The following is a 24,680-nucleotide window of genomic DNA, read 5'->3' as shown; positions in this document are numbered from 1 at the left end:
AAGCGGACCGCGCATCACTGGCCCCGCAGGCGGTGCCCCGGAGCACTGTGGGATAGTGGCGGAGCATGAAAGGGCGGAGGGGGGTACAGAGCTGACCCTCTGCCTCCGCGGGACTCTCCCGTTTCAGGGCCCTCCCTGACAAACCCCATTACCCTGCCTGTCTAGGGGCCACTTAAGCCGACCCCAGGAGGGAGGCTCCACTGGGCTCTGTCACTCTCTCGGGAGGGCGGTCATGGCTCCGGTGGCTGAGAGGAACCTCAGCCCGCCCTGGGCCCGTGTTACCCGCTCTGGCAACGACTGTCCCCGAGCTGTAACTGCAGGATTTCACCCCGAAGAGGGAGGCGAGAAGTGTTCATGAAGGCCGGCCAGGCCCACCCTCAGAGCGCCGCCAGCCCTGGGCAGGGAGCTTGGCAATGAGCCGCAGCCAGAACCGCAGAGCCTGACATTCACTTTACTTCCCCTAACACGAGCTGTATAGTGATTTTATTTATTTATTTACTAAATGAATTGCTCAGCTTGCTTGCAGTGGAAGAAGTTCACACAGAAGGTATGGGGTGGTAGAGAAACCGCCTTCAAACAAATACTTGCAAACAGATGAGCGGCCTAGAAACCCTGGGTTTGGTCTCACTGGAGACCGGCGCCACGGGCACTGCAGCAGCAGAGAGGGCTTATAAGGTGCAGAAGTCTTTGTTATCGGGTAGTTAGACCATAGGGCTGAGCCTGAAAGACGGCTCAGCGGTCGTCCCATACCAAGTGGAGTGTTTGAGCTCGGCTCCGGAGGTTCCTGGGTCTCTGATGGCAAACCTGAATGTCATCTGTCCGCTTCTTGGAGAGAGACGGGATTGCACAACTCTGGGAAGAGATGGGTCTGCTCGCCCAGGCTTGCTGCCAAAGGCAGCACTAGGAAAAGGAGATGGAGGTGGCTCACACCAAGGCTCTCTAGGACACCTCTAATGTGGCACTAACAATGTGTTCCAGCAGGTTTCTCCTATCTGAGAAGGCCAACCTGAGTGCCAGCGCTGTGCCAGTCACTCTTGCATGGCTTCTTACCTGGAAATGGAGACTGCAGGCAGCTGATACACCACTGAGTCCAAGTGAAGGGTAGATGAACAATAAACAGGTGATCTTGTTTGTTTTCCCCTCTCTCTCCCTTGTCTTCTGACTGAAGTGCTGGTTCATGGCTGGCAGAAAATGATGAGCTTTTTCACTGCCTTTATCGTGACATTCTCAGATCTCCAGCTGCCAGCCTGAGACATGTTCTTGTGCTCTGCACCTTATCACTACTGATATCTCTTCCCCAAGGGGAAAGATGCCAGTGGAACAACTGGCACCATCCTGTCCACAGTTCTTTGTGGACTCAGCGTAAGGATTTGTGTCATGAACAAAACCTGTTTTTCAAAGGGTGGAGCCTGTGAGACTCTTACAATGGTAAACAGTTTGTGCACAGCAACCCTGACCCATCAGATTTATCTGGGAAGATCTAGGAACTGGTTTGATTATACAACAATGCAAAGCTGTGAATATACAGAAAAGGCTACTTCTCATTTGTTTTTCATATGGAAAGACAAAGGAGAAGGATTTGCATGACATGGACCACCTGGGGTCCCTTGTTCTAGCTGAGGTGTTGTGGAGTCTGTTCCAAACATGGGTCCCAAGCCTGGAACTTGCAGGTTTTAGGATAAAATAGTGTTGATTTTCCTGCTGCTGTTTCTGTAGTAGCTCCTATAGTGGGATAAGTACTTTTTATGGTGTGACTACCCAGCTATAGCAGCACCTGTCTGCTCTGTACAGTGCGGTTTTTCATTTTTGAAGGAGAGATGCAGTAAGAATTTGAGGGAGGAGCAGAAGGTTAGGTTTGTTGGCACAGTCTCTCTCTAATTTAGCCCTGATTTAGCCCAGAAGTTCAACATTTCTGCTGTCTGTATAGAGAGTAGGGAAGTCTGAGGCTGTATCGGAGAGATATTGACCATCCCACCTGTTGGTCTGTGCCTTCTGGCACACCAGTTCCCCGAGGAGTCTCCAGCCTCTCCGTAACAACTCTCACTGGCACAATAACTTCTGCCCTGCCACATCAGGGCCCTGCTCACAGGGCAGAGGTAGGAACAGCGGGAAGGACTGTAAGAGGAGGCAGTTTCCAAACCTGGAGGCAGGACACACAACAGGCACGCTACTTGCGTGATCAGTACAGTGATCAGACCTCTAACTTCTCTTCCTCACCCTATGTGAACATAAAGAGATTCACATGCCTGCAACCGTGGAGTTCATGAGGAATAAAAAGCTGTTGCAAAAGAAGTCAAGCTACAGCCACCAACCTTTGAGAAATATATATACAGCACGGAAATGGGAAACATAACAAAACAAAATATACTTTATTAAAATTAAGCATGTTAGCACCTCAGTGTAACCTGGAGAAGTGGAAGAGTCCAGCAGTTAACCAGTCCAGCAGGCCGAATGGCTGAACGTCCTGAAGTGCATTCCAATGGTAGAAAAAGTACCATGACTGTGAGGACACGCACGTTCTCAAGAAGCTAGGGTGCGCAACCGGTCTGTCCGTGAGGAGAGACGTTGTGCTGCCTATTGTCTTGATGGGAGCATGTAGATCTGCTGGACCAATTACATATGTTAAATCAGATGGTGTAGCAGGTACCTGCTTTCCCTACAAAAAGAAAACACACAAACAAACCAACCCACAAATTGCTGCTTACTTGACTCGCAGGAAAATCAGTATACCACGGAGCTGAAGTTAAGAGCTACATATCAGGTTGGAGAAAATAAATTAAAATGAAATAATGGGAAATACTTAGTACATGAGTAGACCTGTAGTATCCTTACGGTCAACCATCCAACTCAGCACACACATTAATAGAAAAATGACCCATGCATCACATAGCAGGCTGTGACAACCACTGCCGTTAGCTGAATGGGCTACATGATCAATAGATAAACCTCCAGCTACCAAATCCCACTGTGCCCTTTTGTTCGGTCATACAGAGCATCAAAACAGACAATTGTAAAGCTACGTTAGCCAGTGTTACAAAGATTACAATATTTTTCAAACTAAAGATACTTTTTACATTTAGAAAATACTTCTATAAAATTTAGTAAAACAGACATCCTGATCTCCCGAGTGTAACGCGCTCTGGTTACAGGAAGAAGATCTCTCAGACCCAGTGGACACCTGGGCACTCCTCCCTCACACGTCGTCACGGGCACACTGTGGTGAACTGCCTCTTGTTCCCAACATCCGTCACTATGGAAGCTTTATCCTCCCCAAGTACGCATCACCAGAGAGTCACGCAGGAGCACCAGATACCTTCCTCTTCCTCCTCAGCGCTGAGGTATCTTTTCCACTGGCTAACCTGAAGTACACGCTCAGGCCAGCCTTGCTATCCTCGCTCCACCATCTTTCTAGCCAACGCTGATTTGGTTTCCTGTTCCTGAAAGTGAGGGTCCTAATGCTGGCTAGAAACAGCAACTACACAATCATTCCACATAGATTGGTTACAAGAGTCTTAAATCTCAGTTTAGAACACGCAAGCACGTTTCAGTAAGGTCTTGCCTAATGTACAGATTATTAGTCATGCCAACTAGTTTAGGATTAGACAACAAGAGTTTGCAACCACTGCAGATAAACTTGCTTTGCTTCTGTTTTGTCCCAGTTCTCTGAACGAAAGCCAAGGATTTAAATTCCTATGTGTTACAAAGCCTCCGTTTCATTAGAGGGAGTTCTTAAGCCAATGAGATAAACTACAGCCGTCAAATGCCACCGGGCTCTTTGTACCAGATCATAATCCTTACTAGTGTTGAGAGCAGAGACATCTGTAACAAATACATACTGCGGAGAAAGCAAAAACTACATAGTACAAGAGCACTCTTTAATCTGGGGATTCTTTCACACTAGAAACAGCAGTCTTTTATGGCATCAGTAATTTACTGAAGAAACACATCACCCTGAGAGGGTTTCTAAAGCTTTCCTCGTGCCTCTGCTAAGCAAGGCCAACCATGACATTGACATTCGTTCCTACGAAGGGTACAGTGCCAACCACACTGTCAGACACGCCTTCTCCAGGGGGTAGTGTTGCTGCTACCTCACTTCACAGAGAGAGAGTTTATTTGCTGAAAACTGATGTTCTGCGTCCACTTCGTGGTGACATGGGTCCCATATACACCAAAAGAAGCGCTTTCTGCCGCTGCCGGCACAGAGAGGGGTCTGATGGGCCCAGCGTGGATGGGATGCTGGTGGGCGCCCGCAGTGCTAGCTCTGGGGTAACGCTGGATCGGTAACGGGGCTCGGCATTGAGCTGGCAGCGGCCGCCCCGTCTAGGCAGGAGAATCCAATGGTGAGGGCTTGCCTGGCTGGGGGCTGATTTGGTGGGGGCAGGAGGGTCCAGGCAGCCAGAGCCGGGGGACTGCGGGGCTGCAGCCCATCCCATCTCTGCTCTGTTCCGGCACCTCAGCGAAGGCAGCAGAGGCTCTCGGTTGGAGAGCCCCGTGTCCTGATGTGCCGGGCATACCCCCGGGCCGGGCCGGGCCTCGGTGGCCCTCAGAGGCCGTGGCGCTTGCGGGTCCCGGCGGTGGCGGCGTGGAGCAGCCGGTCCTTCTCGCGGATCTCCTCCCGGAGCTGGGCCTCGGCCAGGCGCAGGCGGCGGATGCTGCCCTTCATCTCCTTCATCTTCACCTCGAGCAGCGCGATGATGTCGCGCTGCTCGTTCAGCTTCCTCAGCAGCTCCTCCGACGTGGTGCCCGACGACAGCGAGTACGAGTGGTCCGGGGGGCCGCCCTCCACCGGCACCTCCTCCCCCGCCGCCGCCGCTACCCTCCCGGGGCCGGGCGCAGCGGTGGCCCCGGCCCCGAGCTCCACCTGCACCGTCAGGTCGATCGGCTTCACGTCCTCGGCCGCGCCCCCTGCCGGGGCCTCGGCGGCGGCACCGGGGCCCTGCGCGGCGGCGGAGGCGGAGGCAGCAGCGGCGGCGGCGGCGGCGGGACGAGGGCGGCGGGCGGCCCGCTGCGCCTTGCGCTCGTTAACGCCGCGCAGCGGGAAGATGGTGGGGACCCGCACCAGGTAGGACTTGCGGCCGCCCTGGAAGTGCTCACTGCAGACGCGGTGGCCTGTGGTGGGCTGGAAGGTGCTGAAGCAGCCGCTGACGCCCGCCCGGGAGACGTTCTTCAGCCAGAGCCGCCGCAGCTCCTCGTCCTTGGGGAAGGTGTAGAAGTGCAGCGCCTTGTCGCGATGCGAGTTGTTGTAGCAGCCCGGCACGCAGCAGGTGAAGCCCGGCATGGCGGGGCGGCCTCCCCGGCGGGGAGGGACACCCCTGGGCGGCCCCGGCGGCGGGGAGAGCGGGCGCGGGGGGCCCCCGCCGGACTACAGCTCCCACAAGGCCAACCGCGGCCTCTCGCCGCCCGCCAACGCCGCCCGCCGCGGCCGCACCGGAACTACGCGGCCCACGATGCACCGCGGCAACGGCGCCGCGCCGGAACTACCCGCCCCACACTGCGCTGCGCCCCCGCCCTCGCCGACTACCGCTCCCAGGGGCCGCCGCGGCGCCCCGCCCTTTCTGCAGGCCACGCCCCCTCAGCGGGCCGGTCCCTCCCGTGAAGCACTGCGCGGCGATCTCGCGATAAGTGACGCCGGCGCGAGGCGCGACCGTTAGCCCGCCATGGCTGACAGCGGCCGGCGGGACCGCCGCAAGGCCCGGCGCAGCGGCAGCCTCCGAGTGCGGCCTGTGGCTAAGGCCCGGGTGAGGAAGGGAAGGGGGGGAGCCGCGGGGAGAGCTGCCGTCGGGCTCGGTTGCTGTCGGGATCAGCCGTCCCGCGGCGCTCGCCCGGCGCTGTCCACCCGCTCCCTCTCGGTGTGAGGGAGAAGCGAGACCCTTGGAGCAGGGACCGGGGAGCAAAGGGCGCTCCCTTGTTCGCCTTCAAACGTGGAAAACGGGCTGAAACCCCTCAATTTCGCCCTTACCCGATAGCCGGGGCTCTTACAGCCTTGCATCACCTGCGTTGTCTTGTTCTGTTGTTTTCCCTTTTTGAGTTGTTTTAGGTCAGGGCTATGAGGGAAGAGGGGCCGTGATTTCAAGTCCCTCAGGCTGGTGTCCGTGGTGAGAGTTGTGCATTGAAACCCACCTCGATGATACACCGTTGTGAATTGCCTTCCACCCAGAAGTGAAGTGCCAGCATTGTTAGCAAATGCGCACAATTTATTTTTGGGAACTTTTAAAGTGTTTCATGTTAGCTAGCTTAGATTTTTGTTAGAAGACAGATGATGAATGCTTTTGATGCTAAGATTAATCTTTAATGATGAAAATACATTTTTTGAATTGTATGTCTCTGATTTCTTTCTTTAGACTGTATCTGATTCAGGAAAAGAGAAGAATTCTGGCAGAAGCACCTTGCTGAAACAGAGACCAGCTGTGTTCCCTGATCATGACAATGACACACCACGGCTTATGCTCAAGAGAATCATTCAGACCCGTAAGTGTCTTTTTTTTTTTTTTTTTTTTTTTTTTTTTTTTTCCAAGGAAACAAACCTTTAGGACAATATTTTGGCAGGAGGTGTTGTTTTGTAGCATGCTATGCTGTTGTGTGAAACAGAAATCCAGATCATTGTATGACCAAGTTATGTAAAAGAGGAGGAGTTGCTGCGGTGGCAGCTGAGTGAGGTCATGCAATACAGACCAGGCCTTACGTTGATGAAAACATATTATTGAAAATCTTCACTTCTTCATCCTGCTGATCAAGTGTGTAATTTTTGTGCTGCCTTTAGCTGTAGGATTGTATGTAAATTATAGAGGCAGGTGCTGTTGCCACCCTCAGCTGCAGTCCATGCAACACTCACAGAGGTTGCTGCTATTTGCCACTGTTGGCTTTGTCACTATGTGCAGCTTTCCTAGGAGTAGAACCCAAATAGTTTTCACCAGATCTGTATTTTAACCTGTTAATAGATGTAATTTACAGAATGTAGTATAGTTTTGACACTGCTGCATTTGGCATTCTTGTTGGATTGAATTGTGGAAAGGAAATGTTTGGTCTGTTGACAGAACCACAAGTTTCACCTCTGGTGCCTCAGATATCTCAACATGAAGCAACAGAACAAGCTCAACCAGAACTCCCATCTAAGAGGCCTTCTAGCATGTAAGTAATATTTGTGGGGTTTTTTAACACAACCAGGTATAGCTGCAGTTCCTACCATGGGGTTGGGGAGCAGGATTTCTTTACTTCTGTTTCAGTGATCAGAATTGTGTTCTGTCAGATGAGATTTTCAGAAATACTTCTTCAGTGTTAAGGGTAGCATGGGAATTGCTGGGACTGGGGGACTGAACAGTAAATACTGCAGGTTTGTGCTTAGTCCCCTTTCTTAAATGCAGACTTCTAGTATCCTTTTGCAGTGGAACTGCTGGATACAATTAAGTCTCTTGATGGAAATCTACTTTTCTTAGTTGTCTGTGACAGACACTAAAATAGAAGTTCTTGGATCTCTTCAAGGCTGCAGGCTGTGTACTGGTGATGCTGAGGTGTGATGAGTGACTGCTCTGCTGCTGCTGTGGCTTTTTACGGTGTTATTGCTGCTTGGTTGGTGTAGAGTAGTTTGGAGGTGAGGTTTGCTTGAGGCTCAGCTGCTCTTATTTATGTTTAGCTTCCATTAATATTTTAAGTTAATAGGCCTGACTGAGAGGCTGAATTGTGGTTTGTTTCCTTCCACTTTGATATGAAATAGAAGAAAACCAGTAGTGGTGGCAAGTCTTAATTTGCTTTAGCCAGTTTTGTCACAACACCTGTATGTATTTTTGCTTCCTGCGAAAGATACTCTTCTAAAGAATGTGATTTCCCTCATTTTGTCTTTATAGCTGAACTTTTTGTATTGACTATAAGCAACCTTAAACAGGTCATCTAAAATATTAGGAAAACTTCTGAACTTCTGTCTTTTTTTTTTTAAACAGGGGAAGAAAAAAAGTCTGAGTTTTCTGTGTATGTGGTAGCTTGGTTGTTTGAGGGGTTTTTGTTTGTTTTTTTTTAATTAAAAAAGATGAGCGGTATTGTTTTAATTGCAAATTGATTTTACTTGTAGTTTTTGAACATCTCTGAATGTGCTTCTCGTCAGCCTGTCTTAAATGATAAAACCAGATGGTTGGATCTTTGCAGAGTTTTGTATTCCTTATGTTAGATAGTTGTTGAACAGGTATAGACTTTTTAAAAATACTTTTACATTTTTTATAAACTTGAAGTCTTTTTAAAAAATTCCATCACAGCCTTCCTTTAGTTGATGTGAACTTTCTTGAATATGGAAAGGCACTGCTTTCCCTAGTTGTAATAGCATCCTCCAGCAGAGATGCAAAAAAAAGAAACAGAACTGTAGGACACTGTGGAGTGCAGACAGCAGCTCACTGCCCGAATGTGACCCTTCTGAGAGGGAATTCTTGGAACTCCTCAGTAAAGGGGGAAAACAATTCAGAAATGTAGTTTCTGATCCAGTGCCTGGCTGGGATATTACATGTCTGTTCCGTGTACCAGCTTTGTGATACCTGGCAGTGTTTCATGATGATGGCCTTTTCATTTACACTGTAATGACTGACAGACCTTATTGTCTTTGTAGGCTGTTAGCAGAGAGCGATGGAGCTTGTTGGAAGTCCAAGCTTTTACCTGCAGTCTGACTTTTCTCAGCCCTGTTGTTTTGAATAGACACTCAAGTTTTGTTTCTTTTACTTTCTGAAGTTTACTTTGATTTAGGAGGGAATCATAGAATAGTTTGGGTTGGAAGGGACCTTCAAAGGTCATCTAGTTCAGTGATGCTTTCCTGCACTTGCTGAGCTAATCCCCGATTAGTTCCTTACTTCTGCTGCAGCAAGGACAAATAATTTCTATTTGTTATTCACTGATGTTACAGAGATCTTTCTAAGGTAGCTGAGAAGTTAAAGTCCTTTGTTAAAGGCCTGGTTTGTGTTGGTAGGGGGGAACTGCAACTGCCAGACCTTGTTCCTGAGAGCACATCTGTCGCCACATTCCATATGACTAAGAAGAGGAAGAAACTCAGCATTTCTGAATTTGAGAGAGCAGCAGACAGACGACTTCCTCAGAACCAAGGTAAGGCCACAGTCAAAAATTGCCTTGTTCAGCCCTGCGTTTGCTGTCAATTGATTTCCATCTGCTGCAGTTTAGTTCTTAGTAACTTCTCAGCTGGGCAGTTGTACATTTGGCAGCAAGGCTGCGGTACCTTGTGCAAAGGGGATAGTGAAGAAGGTAAAAGCCCCCATGATCAAATTTAAAACAAGCCTTTTTGAGCCAAGTTACAGTTTCTGTCCTGACTGTATGCGACTTCTTGGCTACTTTTCCATCTTGCTGCTCTTTGAGTGTTTATGTGTCTCGAAAGGAAGCAATCCTTGTCTTGTCCTCAGTTCCAGAAACTTAAAAATAAAACAAGCTGCATACATTTTGTTGCAATTGTATCAAATAAGTTACAAAGCTCTTGTTTGAGTTGCAGTTTTCACCTTGGTTTACATGCCCAATTGGCAGTAGCAGCTGGGGTAGAATCCAGAGGTGGGGTTCAGCTCTGAATTACAGACACATGCACCTCAGCTCCAAATTACAGATGCTCTGTGCCTGTGTGTACAGCAGGTAACTGAAGTTCTCCTAAATTTTAGGGGAGATGGAGTCTGGAGGGTGATTCAGCTCACACTGAAGGAGATACCTACATTTGATTACTTGTGTTTGACAATAATGGGGGAACATAGACACCTGTGTTTGGGTATTTTAACCTGGAGCTGAATCCCACCCTGACTCACCTGTAGTCAAAAAATCAACTTATCTTTCATTGAGGCTGATACCTGGTCTGAACATATTCTGACAAGATGTGAGCAGCTCTGTCAAAGCAGAGGGGACATGTTCTAGTATTTTCTAGTATGAGCATGATTATGTCACTGCTCTCTAGATCTGCTTTTGGAATTTTAGGACTCTGAGTAGAACAGGTTTGAGTTACAGTTTCACCAACAATCTGTCGAGTAGCTATATGCATTTCTAGAGCTTCCAGATGCTTTAGTGTTTAGGAGAAAAAAGGGCTGCTGAAGGGTGGTTGTGACTGAGGCCCTAGCCTCTCTTCCTGTTAATGTGGTAAGATAAATATTGAGTGTGAGGGCATGTGCTATATTTAAATTACCTTTGGAATAACTGTTTTATTACCCTTTGAGAAATTTCTTACTAGAATTCTAACAAGCAGTTCTGGGACGCAGGTGGACGATCCATCGGAGTGTTCTTGTAGCCTGTCGTGTAGAGGGTAATTTTTCCGCTAGTATAATTTCACAACTAATGTGTGGTCAACTTTTTCTAGCTCAGTCAACGTTGGACAGCACTGCTTTGGCTCGGTGAGTTTGAACTAAAATGTCTTAACTTCTGGCTGTCCTAACTATAGCTGCTTTGTTTCATCACCTGCGGTTGTGAAGAACCGTGCAAATACCCTGGTTCATTATTAGGACCTGTGTTAGTAGTAACACAATCATCTTCTATGCTGCTTGTGGAATCACATATGTTGTGATTTTCAGAAATCGTTGCTCTGCACTTTATGCCTTGGTTGGTCTAGGTTGTATTGCTGCTATTGCTCCTTTTTTTGCTTATCAGGATCATTCTGTTTTTCCTTCTGTTCTCATGTTTCCAACAATAAATAGGTATACAATATACCTTAGATATTATTTCTGCCTGTTAACTGACTCATGACATCAGTTGCATCTATGCAGTCTTTAGTGCAACTTCCCTGGACTTTAAAAGCTTTTCTGCTAGTCAAATAACTTATTTTCCTGCATTGCCCATGTACTTTGCTAATGATCCTGGCCATGGATAGCAATTTATTTCACCTTTCTTTCTGCAGACCTTGCCTGTGGTCCCATGCAAAGGTGATTCATAAGTCTGCATGCTGTACTTCCTATCTTCGAACCCTCTGAACCCCCTCTTTGATTTGCTTGCCTAGAGAGAGGGACGGAGGTAGCCGAGCACAGCCAGTCTCTTTAGGGTGCAAATTATGTACACGGAGGTACATCTTTTCCCATGCTTTGTGTGTTTCTGTCTTGGCTCCCATCTCAAAAAGTTACAGCGTGTTGGTAGCTGTACTTTGCTGTAAATCCTGATACTATAACTGGCTCCTCAGACTTGCCTTGAAGTCCTCCTGCCACGCCGCTGTCATCTAGAGTACATCTTTACTCTCAAACATTTGTTTTCCCTTTTGGTTTGTTATCTAAATTTTTTTTAATTTGTGAACTTTTTGTCAGATGTATTGTTGCAGCCCTTGTGAGGTAGGAGGCTGTAAAACTGTTTGTTTCCTGATCTCTTTGGTACATATCCTGATGTTAGGTGATATCATGAAATGAAACTGTTGGTTTAAAGTAGATTGGCATGTAATCTTGTTTTTTTGGAGGGAAATTCCTGCCAGCTAAGGGATTTGGGAAATGTCTCACTGTTAGTGGCACCACATTTGTAATCTGAAGGTAAAGCGGGAGTGTGTAAATTTGGAAAATTATTTCTTCCCTCCTCTTTTTACAGATCTCTTCGCATGTCTCTTGGTTCCCTGGTCCTACCAGACAGTGTTGAAAAGAGAGGCTTACTCCGGAGGCCAAAGAATCGCAAAGCTATTGATGTGGAAGCTTTTGAAGGCGGAGTGGAACAGAACATGCTGAATACAAAAGGTTTCTTTCGTGTTATTACTTCTGTTTTGGGAAGAGCCTTACACAAGATGGGTTTTAGAAGCAGTTACTGAAGTGTGGTCTATATTTTAGGATTTAAAGGCTAGTAGCATGTTCACAGAAATCCAGTGTAATTTGGGAAGCAAGATTAGAATGAAGCTGTACATCTGTAGGTGTTTTGATTCTATATACTTAAATATGTGCTCCACCAAGTTTAGTGACTTATATCACGGGAATCATTTGGGATCGTGCTTATAACTGTGGGTACTGGGGAGATGGTTTGGTAGAGAAAGTTAAGGACACTGAAGTGTGGTGATACAGTTTCAGTGTTTGATCTGTGGAGGGTGAATAAAATTTGGTTGAATGACTTAAATTTTGAATTATGCAAGTCCTGGTAATAAATGTGTGTCCCTATGACCTTGAACAGTTTTTCACATAAAACTTATTTTAAAACTTTAAACAGCACAGAACTATCTTGTGGACTCACAAACAGCATCTGGGATTGGAACAGCAATGCAGACAAGTGATGTACAAATCCTGCTGAGTAACATGGAGCTCTTTGTTCAGCCTCAGTTTGAACAGAGCCAAAATAAGCTTTCTGCTCTTGAACCACAGCTATCGGATTCAAAAACTTCAGCACAGAGAAGCGAGATCTCTGCAGCTCAGGAGGAAGCAAGGCCAGTGGGCCTGGTATCCAGTGTGGGCGCAAATGAGGGAAGGACTGAAAGATACTCTGAGAAAGACTTAATCCTTGATCGTGAGCATGTTGACAGAATGTCTCATGGATCTCCAAAACCACCTGCAACCCAGCAAGAAGATAAGCAAGATCATTCCCAGCAGAGTAACCCAATGGAAGAGCTTTTTGATTCAGAAGAGGTGGTGGTTGGCAGTGAGTACTATGGGTTAGGACTTGCGGTGTAGCAGGTATTATCTGAAATCACATCATGGTTGGAGTTGGAGGCACCTGTAGAGGCCATTTTCTCCAACCCCCCTGCTCAAGCAGGACAAACTGCTCTAGGTGGCTGTGTCCAAGCAGCTTTTACATGTCTCCAAGGATGGAGACTGCAAACTTTGGGCAACCTGTTTTAGCGCTCAGTCACCCTCACAGTGAAAAAGTGTCTCCTGATGTTCAGGCAGAGCCTCCTGTGTTCTAGTCTGCACCTGTTACCTCATGTGCTGGCACTGGGCACTACACTTTAGTCTTTACCCTGGCTCTGTCTGCTTTGCAAATATTGATGAGATCCCCCTGAGCCTTCCCTTTTCCAGGCTGAATCATCCCAACTCTTTCAGCCTTTCTTCCTAGGAGAGATGCTCCAGTCCCTTAGTTGTCCTGGTGACCCTTTGCAGAACTGTATGTCCACCTCTGTTGTACTGGGGAGCCCAGAAGTGGACACTGTAAGTTGGTCACAAATGTGGCAAGATCAGGAGAGAATGTGTCAAAGCTGTAGATAGAGTTAGAAGGAGTCTCAGAAGGTTACTAGTCCAGAGCTTTACCATAGTAAGGTAACAGCTAACCCTGTCTCCAGGGTCTTAAAAAATCCCTTGGACAGATGTGGTCACCTCTCTGGTCACTCTGTACCAATGCTTTGCAAGTCCTGTCTGTTGCCAGTGCTACCCTGGTGCTGGTATCTCTTCCGCGTTCATTTCCCTGTGAATACCTTGTCCTGGCTGTGTAAATGGGAACGCATTTTCCTCATGTTGCGTAGACTGGGCCCCAGGGCGTGGTTTTCTGCTTAGTGACCCAGGGGCAGCTAGCCAGGACACGACCTGCTGTGGTAAATAGCTTTGTGCAATTCTTCATGGGAAACGTAGGGAGTTTTGACTGAAGTATGAACAGCTAATGTTTCTTTTACATTTAGTCTGGTTTATGATCCTTTGTCAAAAGGACCACAGAAATGGTATTTAAAGAATGGGTGGTGTATTCAGTACTGCTCAAACCAGGAGAGAAGTTCTTGCCATGGAATACTTAGAAATTAATTGTTGCCTTGTGGACTGTTGTACTGTACTCTACTTCTGGAGGCTTTTCTGTGGCAAACTTGGTGGGAGGAGTTGCTTTGAAGGACAAGGGAGGAGTTGAACAGAAAAAAAAGTTAGTTGCTCTGTAGAGTCCAATGGCAGGCGCTTTTAGGACAAATGGATAGATAATGCAGAGGAAAGTGTGGAGGACGTGGAACAGGGGATTAGATCGAGGGAGAGGGAGTGAGAACATATCTTAAAAGATGCTGGAGCTTGGAAGGCACTGATGTCAAAAGTTAATAGTTAAGTAGTTATGCTGTTTTACCAAAGGTACCTGATGGCAATGTTTCTCCTCAGTGTGAACTGAAAAATAGTTGCAAGGACTTCTCCAACTGGTTCCCAAGATACAGTGTGAACTCCCTAAACTGTTTTCAGTAAAGGAAGAGCGTTTTCTTCTGGGCAATCCTATCTCTGCTTGGCTGGTTCTTTACTTAACCATAAGCTAAAAGAAAGTTTAAAAAGATACTGGGGGTACATTAATGCTCTCAATTTCTAGTTGTTAATAGATGGAGCTCCTCTTTGCCATCCAGAAGTTCAAGTAGTTGGTTGGCATCCCGTGTCACTCTAAAGCCTGAGAGATCTGTCAGCGTGTCTTTGAGAGAAGTTGTGTCCCATATAATTGAAGACCTAGATGTAGGCGAGACAGAAGAAGAGAGAGCTGATATAGTGAACAAAGTGGAGCAGGAGGAGATTTTCATAGAGGGTAAGAAGTGCTTTCAGTGTGGCAAGGAAATGGAGTACTCAAATCTGATAAAAACAAAGAGTGTTTCAGGTGACTTACAGAGCAAAATAAGACTTTATTGTGCAGTAGATACTGGAGATAATTTAATTCAAGTTGTGTCAGAGACACTGTGAGCATTTCCAGACAGGCTTTCTAAAAGTAGGCTGTGATTTGCTCATGTGCTTTCTTGTCAGTATTTGCCTTATTCACAGTGACTGCAAATAGAATAAATTTTCATAGTTTTCATAGGTTCATAGTATTGCTCATCTTCCCATAGTAAAGATGAATAGCTCCATCTTGGCAAGTGATATGCCTGGCTAGTCATTCTTTTTGCTTGTATACTTTTAAATATTTTACTATATTTAAGCCATCTTGGCCATTATCTTTCTCCAGTATAAACCAGCATCTTTTAAGACAAGGACCTGAAGATTGCCCTCCCTTAAATAATAAGGATTGTCACTAGAAGGCTGGGCCATAACACCTCCTTGTTCCTGGAAGAAAGCAAGTCACGCAAGTTGCCTGCTTTCACAAGCACATTCTCAGTTTTCTCCAAAATCCTTTTGCCTTAGAATAAGACCGTAAAAACTGCACAAATACTGAGGTTGGCAAGTGTTATCCAGTTGTTACATAAAGCTTTGCGTATGAGTGGACACAAATTCTTTTATTTTGTTGAATTGCATCTTCCAGAGTACAGTTTAGGATCAGTTTTAAGTCTTTCCTGTTGTTCCTTTGGCAGTGTCTGGAAATGAGAGAAGACTGTGGCCATGCAGGTTTAGCTTTCCCTGGGCTTAATTACATGTCTGAAGTTCCATATGAATTACCTTCTAGCAGTGTGGAAACTGAACAGTCTATAACACCAACAGTTTTGTTATTAGAATTTTAAACTGAATTCTTGCAATGTGCATAAGTAATTGCTTGCACATACCAGGTATATCAGCAAAATTAGTTATGTTGCCTTTTTAGCATAATAATACAGCCTTTTGTTTTAAACAGTTCTTTTAGAGTAGTTCATTAAGGTAGCAGATATTCTGCACCTCCAAATTTACAGTTACATAAGGTTGGCATCCTGTTATCTTTCTTGATTCTTTTGTCCTGTTATATTTTCACTCGAGTGTGCCTGAAGAGCATGAGGTCTAATTGGGATGTGACTCTTGAGACTGATGAAAATCACCTCAGAATTGTTCCAGTTCTGTGAACACCAGCTCAAAGCTTGGGGGATGATCAGAAAAGCAAATAATGTGTAAAAATTAATATAAAAGGAAGAGATGACAAATGTCAATATACCACTACGGAAATGATTGTCATGCTCACCTTTTGAATCTTGTGTGTAGTTCTAACCTCTCCATCTCTAAATAGATTTAACAGAACTAGAGAAGGTGCAGAGAAAAATAGTTTTACCGTTAACAATATTCAAATATATTGAGCAGTTTCTGTATGTTGAATGACTAAGGATAAGGACTGCTCAGCCTGGAGAAAAGGCAATTGCTGTGGAAGTGAAAGATAAGCTTAAAAAGAAAAGCCTTGAGCAGCACGGAGGAAATGATTCGGCAAACAAATTGAAACAAACAACTCCCTGATCTGTCAGTGTGGAAGCTGGGGAGGAGCAACTGGCACTGACAGCTGGCAGGTTATATCAAACTGCAGGAGGTACTGCTGCTGGCAACAGGTGATGAAATCAGTAAAAATTAAGACTTGAATGTAGCAATAGCATCTCACTGTTAAAGCACCGTATCCCAGCAGAGATCCAGCAGTAGTGGGACATTCACTGGTGCCTGCCTGCCTTAGCCAGTCTTCATGTAGAACTGAGCTTTCGCCTTCTCCCCATACAGCTAGTTAATATTTCCCTTAACTTTAGGCAAGATTTTGCCCTGTGTTGGTGTAGGGACCCCAACGTTCTGGTTAGTGCGGTTGATATTGCTGATTTTTGCACCACCTTTGGCCAAATTTTCTTGTCCCCTTTACTGAGACCTGAGGCTACCAAGGCTTTGATGCTTGTACTCTTGAGTGTGAAAACTCTCAGTCACTGGAGTGGGTGGTAAAAATCCACTTCTGCGGCTTCTGGTTCTGGGTTCAGCCAAGGTTTCCAAACCCTTCAGTGAGTGACAGTACTACTAGAGTCCTCAGTAAGATTTCTCCAAGTAATTACCTGTATGGGTTTCAGAGATACGTGATAACAGACGTGGACTACAGATTTGGTATGTAGCAAAAAGGGGCACTTAAGTATTCTTTAGAGGCTTGTCTGCAATGGTTAAATCCACTGCTAGGTGTTCTCCTCTTTGTAGTGCAATGTATCTCTTCTAAAATTGTTTATTCAGAAAAACTGAGGAAATGGGGAGGAGAATCCAAGCACAAACTCCACTTCTTGTTAGGCTTAAAGGAAAAAAAAAATTGGTCTTTCACATGATCGCTAAGTGAGAGCAGAAGTAGAGATGGCAGAGCTGGGAGAGCTCTGCTTTCTGTAAGTTAATTTCCTTCCTTAATTGGGATTTGACCTGCACCCTAATTAGGTTGCCGTAGAGCAAACACCAGAAAAATTGTGTATTTCTTAGCTGTAAACTTTTGGAAGAGAACTACATCTGCTTCCCTTATGGCCATTGCTGACTTTACTTACCAGTTGTTTGACTGTATGATGGTGGTCAATTGGGGGTTTTTTGTAGGTAAAATTGATTGACAGAATTTCCTATTTCAGCTGCAGAACATCTTGAAAATACTGGATATTCTGAACATTTGGAGAAGAAACTGACTGAAAAAGCAGAATTGCAGATAACTACAGCACAGGATACAAGAGTGGAAACAGAAATGTCCCTTTCGGAAGAAGAGGGCATAGCAGAAGGCAGTGTTGAACACCAAGGCTCTCCTGAAGCTGGTGAGGACAACCTCCAATACTGAAAACTATCTGTAATGCCAGAGCCTCTCAAGCTGCATTATTGGCATCATTGCTGGGAGAGAGACTTGTTAACTCTCTTGTGTTCTGGAATCTGGGCTCAATTCTGGGGAAATATTGGACTAGTTTTGGCATTTTAAGCTGGAAGACTGCATTCTGCTCAAATGCAAACCAAAATTGCAGTGACAACAGTGTTTACAAATATGTAATTGCAGAAGATATCTCTAGTTAAAATTCACTAGTGGAAGTGCTAGAATTGGGCTAAGATTGAGAGACTTGGAGACTTCTGAGTGTGTTGGCAAATCAGGATCTCCCAAGTTACTTTTCCTGAATTGCTGGGTCTGCTGTGTTCAATGTGCTGCACTAAGGCTTTGGTAAGGCGGCTTTTGCGATAAAGTTCTCATTGAAGGAAGTTCATTTAAAAGGAGCTCCAATAAAAATTTCATTAAAATCTCAAGAGTCTTCTCTACCTGACCAAGTGCTGTTTTTTTTCGTGTGACCCCTGCACACCTAGACGTAGCACAGGGAGAAGTTGTGGATTCATCAGTACATTAGCTTACCTAGCTTAGTGTGTTGATGCCCTAATTCTTGAAGGCAGTAATATAATAGGGGCAACATGGTCAGGAGTGGAAAGTTGGGTTTCAGTCTTATGAATACTCTGAAATTTTGGCTGTCATACTTGTTTCAGTGACATATTTTTCCTGTTTTGGAAATCTAGAACATGAGATTACCAAAGATGTTGAAGCTGAAAGTCTGGGCAGGCATTTCCATGCTATTTCCTCCCCTGAAAAATCTGGGATGAAGCAGTTAAAAGAAGCTGCTGAACAAGCAGATGAGGACCAGGCTGTCATGGCAGAACAGGATGGTCCAGAAAAAGAGCCTACTGAGGATGAAGCTGAAGACCTTGAGAGTGAAGGTAAGAAAACTATTGCAGGAGTAGCAGGAGGTATTTTTCCCTGCTGTCTCTCAATAGATTGAGGAACAACACAGGTTAATAAAGTGATTAACTGTTTAGTCCATCAGGTAGTCGAGGGGAAGCTGTTGGCTGCTGTTCCTAAGACCAGATTGTTACAGGCTCATCTGGTGTTTCAGGGACCTAGATCATATTTACTTTTTGAGGTGAAGGTAATGGAAGTGCACAAACAGACTGAACTGAGTGCCGAGTGGTTTTATACACTGACATAAGGCTATCTTCCATTTTATTCTTCTTTCCTTCCTGACTCCTAACTTCATGCTGGCTTTTTAATGTCTTAGCATTGAACTGCTACTTCCACAGCCATCTGTGACTCCAGACTTGAAACCTACTTTATAACCCTGTATTTTGTACATGTAGTTACAGATTTCCTTTCCATTTAACTAAAAGGGTAAGTTGGCTTTCCATGAAGCTGAGGGGAAGTGTCCATTTCTAAACAGTTCTTCAGACACTGCATTATTTGGCTCTGTTGTCCCAAGAGTGCTTATGCCTTTTGGAAGAACACACACATCAGAGTTCTCTTCAGTCAAGGCCATGTTTGAGAATGCCCAGAGTGTTTATTAGTGGTGTCTTTTGGGACCGGTCTTAAAGTTTTTTGAAATACAATACACCCTGAAATCAAAAACTGAGCAAAGGACATCCTAAAAGAATCCACTTGCCAGGATTTGAGGCATTGTGGGGAAATACAGCTGTATGAGAACATCAGTGCCTGTGTAGAAGGCACAAAGGCCACAGTTGAACTGGTACGCTTCTGCCACAAGGAGAGCTGTAGGTGTTTTTAGAGTGTCTACAATACTGTCAATATGCTTATCTTTAACGCAGCTGTATGAGAGATGGAAAAACCTTGACAAAAAGATCTGAAGGGGTGGAACAGCAAGAGTAGCACCTCAGAGGTCTTGTTAGACAAAGACAAGAAGATGAAAAATTAAGCAGGAGGGTGATAGGACCTGGCATGAGGAAAGCTGCCAGCCTGTGTGGCAGGAGATGGGGTGGGTGGAAGTGCCATAGGCAGCAGATGTGCTGGTTCAGGGTGTCATGGAGCCTCAGCCCGAGCACAGGCAGTGTAGCTCTGGAGCAGATGTGTGGACAGCTGGCAAGGCTCCTGTCTGCTGCGGCAGCACTGCTGGCTGCAGGAACTTTGAAAATAGAGTTCTGTTCCTCAGGCACTGTTTTCCCCCAGAGGTTTCCATGAAGACACCCGCGTTTGTCCGTGCTGCAGCTGACAAGCCAGTGCTGTCAACTCCACATTCTGCAAAACCTGCCGCTCCCAAGGGGGCAACTCCACATTCTGCAAAACCTGCTGCTCCCAAGTAAGTGTAAGCCACCTTCAGCAGTCGCCTGGTAGAAGTGCCTGGGGGCTGTAAGTACCAGGGGGAGAGGGTGGAATGTCTGAATAATAATTGCTCTGTAGAGAGCGCTGGTCCTCGTTGGCAAAAGAAGTCCCGGTATTTGGATGCATGTTCTTCATAGGAATTTCTCGACATTAATAGACTCACAGATTTTCAGGCTTTCAAGCTGTGCTAACAGATTATGATAATTACAGATTCAGAGCTTTGATTACAGGAAGCTGTTGCACAAAAAGTGCATTGGTTTATTTGGACCTTATGCAATAGAGTCTGGCTGAGTTGGCCTGTTTGCTTCCTGAGATAGCAATGCTCAGGTTAGAAGCCTGAGGAGTACTCTAGGGTATGGAGTGGAGCGATATCTATGTGAGAGCCACGGTTAAGGTGTCCTGCTTTAAAATAATCTCTTAATACCTGTACAATTCTACTGTGGTCAACTATATTAAGGCCACATTTAGAAACACCAAAGTCTGAGTCACTAAACTTCAATTGTTGCCCTGATCCTGTGAACTGAACATTCATATATAATAATTCACAAATGGATAAACTGAGGCACAGGAACACTAACCAAGATGACATAAATCATGACTGGGTATTTGTCCCACTACTACATGTACTTCATTTCAGGGGCTGATCTCCTCCAGCCTCTGAGGTTCTGACAGAGGAACATGCAGGTGGGCTGCAGAGAGAATTGAATGGTACATGCAGTCCCTCTGGGTTTTGCACGTGTTAGCTGGAGATTCCAGGTCTTTACTGTTGTTTTCCCCTTGTCTACTGAGTGCGTCTGGGGATTCACTTCCCTTTTTCATGTTACAATTTTTCCTTTTTAGAATGGAAACCAGTTGTTATTTCATTTGGGTCTTATGGTCTTGTTTAAGGAGGAGAAAAAAAACCCCAAACAAACAAAAAACACCACTAAACAAAATTTTTGTAGTAGTGTAAAAGTGTACCCTGCAGAGGTGGGCTGTGGATGCTTCAAACTTTTTGCACTCCTGAAGAGCAAAAACTACAGGGATGCAGTGAAAACTGTATTTCTGTGTTGGAGGGAACTATAGTTTGCAGACTGTTAAACTGGATGTTGTGGGCATGAGGGTTTTGAAGAATTGGGAGGGAGAAAGAATTAAGAGCTCGAGGTAGTTCTCTACCCCTTCCAGTTCAGCATAAGGTTTGCCCAAAGTCAGCCTGGTGTTCTCTGCTTCTCCCTCATGTTTGTTCATTTGATGTGTGAATTTTCAATTTCCCTCAAAGGTCTCCCTTGCAGCCGCTGCGGGCCAAGCCAGTGAGGAGGAAAACAAGTGAGGCTGAAGTAGCAAGCAGTTTGATAAAGCAGATATTTAGCCATTATGTGAAAATGCCAGTGGCCAGAGATGCCTACAAAATTGTTGAAAAATGGTAAGCAGCAACAAACTGCTCCTCTTCCCACTCTTTTTAGTCTTGTTTTCTTTCTTTTCTCTCCTGAAATAAGAAACCTGTCAGGACTGCTGCTGGCAAGCTGACAGCCCTCCCTGTTCAGCTGGGGAGAGTCGCAGGAGGTCTGATTAAAACAAGGACAGAGATGTGCTAGGCGCTTTTGGTGGCTGTGTGGGTATCTGTGACCAGTGCGGCCTTGCAGGAGCATCTGGGTTTTGTCCCAACCTGTACAAATTGCACCATTTACAATCTTTTTGTTGTTAGAATTCTCTGTGAGCAGGGGGCTCTGGAGAATGGTCATTTTGCTGGGTAAGGTGAAGGTGTTACAGCTGCACAGTGTTACATCTGAATCCAGGTTTCTTAGCTTTTTGAATCCATAGACCATGTTATCTTCATGAGTAAAATCTGGGGATTCTTTGAACAGTGTCACTGGAAGAGCTAATAGTCTAATCCTCGGTGCTGATTTTTCACTGGTCTTAACCCCTGTTCTTGCATGTGCGGGAAGTTTGGGAAAGGTCCTGCTTGTCAGATGTGCAGCTGTGTTTCACAGCTGTCTTGGCTGTGAAGTTCCAGGGAGCCTCTGCTGAGAAGCCAGACTTTGTTTGTGGGCCGGAGAGTTTCTTCTCTGACAGTTTTTCCTGGCAGGCTGTGACCTGTGCAGCGAGCAGCTCTAGTGCAACTTGCCCCAGAGAAGCGGGTGAGTAGCTGGTGTTCACACGCTCCACAGCCTGATTTTATTTCTCTCCTCAATCTTCCTTTAGCTCCCAGAGATACTTCAAGCAGCTAAGCAGCGATCTGGAAGCTTACAGCAACCATGCAGGGAGGAAGACAGTGGAGATGGCTGACCTGGAAGTCCTCATGAGAAGGTAAAGGGAAGGTTATTATTCACCTCTAGGAGTGTTTGGTGGCGCTTTGATAGCCTGGCAAGACTGTTGTTGCCAGGATGTGCACTAGCAGTATTTCCACAGCAAGTGTGGTGTCTCGTGATTTACACTGCATGATGCCACTGGGCCTCCTGTCCCAGGAGGGCCTCTGTAGACATGGGGTTTTGTACTCCACAATGAAGGTGGTGGAGGGGCAAGAGGAAGTAGCGAGGGGTTGGCAGCACAGGAGTCGTCTGATGAACAAGTAGCAAGAGGATGGGGATGTGTGCAAGGGTGAAGCAGTGATGGCTGGGAAACAAGTGGTGTGAGTAGAAAAAGCAGAGTAACAGGAAGTGCAAGGCTGTGCTGTGCTGTTTGTGTCCCTGAGCGATCTCTTTGCTAGAAGTACTTGCAACTGAAATAGCACAAGTATTTTCACATGCCCTGTGAGCTGTTTTGATGACTTTTCCAAACAAAATCCCACTCTTTCTGCTTCTGCAGAAGCTGATGCTTAGGGCTCAAACTGACAGTTCCTCTCCGGAGCAGGAAAAGGAGCCTCCAGGGCTGGCCTCTCCTGACAGCGGTGTTTCCCTGACCAGCAGCTTGGATGAACCGTTCTCAGAGCCTCTCTGCTGCTGCTCTTCCCTGAGGGCTCCTTCAGCTGCCCAGTCTCGTGCCTGAATTTACTTTGTTGTGTGAGCAAAACACAAGGGATTTGTTCTTGGCTTGGGACCCTTCCGTAAATCTCTGCGGGGCCTGAAACAAATTAATCACTCCTCATTTAAAGTTATTACTCCAGGTCGTTATTGCTGGTCTCCACTGGAAGAGTTTCAGATGTGATGCTAAAGTCACTTGACGGATTTTGCAGGGCACACCTGATTAAAGGCTTTGATTTTTCTTTTATGTGGGCCTGTGTAGATGGAGCTGGTGCTGCTGCTTAAAAAGAATAATCTGTTGCTATCCTGGTTCAGAGGTTTTCATTTTCTCACCTGAAATCAGTATGAACAGGCTGAGAGGTGTGATGGTTTAGTTGGCCAGGTTTGAGGATTCTGTACTCTTGTTATTTTACCTTTTTCTAGATGTCTTTATGCCTTTCCATTGCCTCATAAAGGGACCAGGAATTGTTGTTGGGTTATGAATAAGAACAGTATTTCTGTTCCTTCCACAAGGAAAGCACATATAAATGCTGCTTTTTTTTCTTTCTAGAAGACTAGGAGATGCTGATTTTTTTGGGGAGGGGGCAGTCAGCTAAATAGTGTACTAGAAAAGTACATGGCCTACACAGTGGGAAAATGCCCACCACCTCTGAATTGTGGATGTAAAAGATCTGCTGGGTACTGTGCTGTGTGCTTATGTTACATCATTCTGTGCCTGTCTTCAAATGGTAAAATTTATCCCATGGCAGGTGGATTGTGAATTTAAAAAGCAATGAGCTTATAGTTTGGTATAGATCCATATGCTGACTCTCTCGGTGATAAAGACATTCCTCTGTGGGAGCTGCTCTGCTGTAACCAACCCTCTTGCTCTGCTTCCCTGTGCCCGCAGGCCCGGTGCCCGCACTCTGTGCAGGACCTGGTGTATCGCCTGACACAGCTCCCTGCAAATACAAGTCTATAGTTTCTTTGTCACAAGCAGCCACAGCATTTCAGCGATTAAATGCAAAAATGTCACTGTGAGACAACTTTAAAAACTTATTGAGTGGAAACACTTTTCACTAACAACTTTTTCTTCTCTTCTCTCCTCTTTTTGAACAAAGACAAGGGCTGGTGACAGACAAGATGCCATTGCATGTGCTGATAGAGCGTTACCTCCCTCTGGAGTACAGGAAGCTCCTGATTCCGGTGGCTGTGAGCGGAAACAAAGTGATCCCCTGCAAATGACTCTGCCCTCCTGGCTGGGAAGACATCTGGCTGGAGGTTGCTCTGTGTGCTGGTTTTCCACCAGTAACCAGTGGGGCAATAAACTGTCACTGTTCTCTTGAACTGATGCAAGTTGTGCTGTGGCTATCGTGCCAGCCTGCTGGATCTCACCATTATTACAAGTAATTTTACTATTCTGAGTTTTTTTGTTACCTTTGAATACTTACACAGTTCTGATAAATAAAATGTTATATGTATTCTGCATGATACAAATGCTACTTATTCCAGTGAGCTGAAAGGCTGCTGCACTGCATTGTTCAAATGTTCCTTATAGACATTTAGCTGTGCTGATGCTCTTACTAATGAGTTGTTTGCTCAAAGGGGAAAAGTTACAGACTGCCCCTTGCAAAGAAGCAGATCCTTGTTACAGCTGTGTGTTTTTCTAGAGCAGGGGCTTTCAAACTTGCAGTTTGTCTCCTTTTGCAAGTCTAGTCCACTGTCTCAAGAGTAGATCATAATCCTGTCTGTGACCGCAGCTGCTTACTGATGTAAATTGAAACAGGAAAATATACTCTATGTTTATGTTATATCTCTCATGGGAAATGAGTAAGCAATAACTTAAGACCATTTGAGAGATGAAATTTTCTGGGCACACATGGTGGATGAAGGACTGAGAGAGTGATTCAGATGGAGTTAATTGTGTGTATTTGGTTTACGTGGGAAGGTTTTGGTAGTGGAATGGGGGGTGGGTGCTGCAGAAACCAAGACCAGGCCCTGCATCAGAGCCAGCTCCAAAACAGGCTCACTGCTGGCCAAAGCTGAGCCCATTGACGACACTGGTGGTGCCTCTGATTTAAGAAAGGGATAAAATGCTGCACAGCAGCTGTAGGAGAGAAGAATGAGGAGAAAAATGTGAGAGAAACAACCCTGCGGAGACCAAAGTCAGTGAAGAAG

General features: G+C 45.8%; 2 protein-coding genes across 3 annotated transcripts; one reads left to right on the top strand and one right to left on the bottom strand.

Annotated features, from left to right (window-relative positions):
- Positions 1–2,350: 2,350 nt before the first annotated feature.
- THAP11 (THAP domain containing 11) lies at positions 2,351–5,424 on the bottom strand. The gene has a single exon (XM_065640831.1). It carries the CDS (start codon positions 5,276–5,278, stop codon positions 4,544–4,546), a length of 735 nt encoding a protein of 244 aa, XP_065496903.1. The 5' UTR covers positions 5,279–5,424; the 3' UTR covers positions 2,351–4,543.
- A 217-nt stretch (positions 5,425–5,641) lies between these two features.
- CENPT (centromere protein T) lies at positions 5,642–24,413 on the top strand. Of its 2 annotated transcripts, XM_065640828.1 has the most exons (14): positions 5,642–5,738; positions 6,342–6,468; positions 7,035–7,128; positions 8,942–9,075; positions 10,316–10,349; positions 11,518–11,660; positions 12,121–12,546; positions 14,170–14,376; positions 17,084–17,260; positions 17,997–18,194; positions 19,432–19,561; positions 20,843–20,986; positions 21,766–21,870; positions 23,624–24,413. In XM_065640828.1, the coding sequence occupies exons 1-14, from the start codon at positions 5,658–5,660 to the stop codon at positions 23,745–23,747; spliced, it is 2,124 nt and encodes a 707-aa protein (XP_065496900.1). In that variant the 5' UTR covers positions 5,642–5,657; the 3' UTR covers positions 23,748–24,413. The 2 variants fall into 2 exon arrangements, with proteins under 2 accessions (XP_065496900.1, XP_065496901.1); XM_065640829.1 differs by lacking the exon at positions 14,170–14,376.
- Positions 24,414–24,680: the final 267 nt, after the last annotated feature.

This window comes from Caloenas nicobarica, chromosome 9, assembly GCF_036013445.1.
Source record: "Caloenas nicobarica isolate bCalNic1 chromosome 9, bCalNic1.hap1, whole genome shotgun sequence".
Classification (NCBI taxonomy): domain Eukaryota; kingdom Metazoa; phylum Chordata; class Aves; order Columbiformes; family Columbidae; genus Caloenas; species Caloenas nicobarica.
This window is presented reverse-complemented; position numbering and strand designations above follow the sequence as displayed.

Excerpts from the sequence above, each read along its gene's own strand:
- THAP11 (XM_065640831.1), bottom strand. The coding sequence starts at position 5,278 with ATGCCGGGCTTCACCTGCTGCGTGCCGGGCTGCTACAACAACTCGCAT.
- CENPT (XM_065640828.1), top strand. The coding sequence starts at position 5,658 with ATGGCTGACAGCGGCCGGCGGGACCGCCGCAAGGCCCGGCGCAGCGGC. Across the intron at positions 7,129-8,941 it reads TCTAAGAGGCCTTCTAGCAT|GGGGGAACTGCAACTGCCAG; the intron begins GTAAGTAATATT and ends TTGTGTTGGTAG. Across the intron at positions 19,562-20,842 it reads GCAAAACCTGCTGCTCCCAA|GTCTCCCTTGCAGCCGCTGC; the intron begins GTAAGTGTAAGC and ends TTTCCCTCAAAG.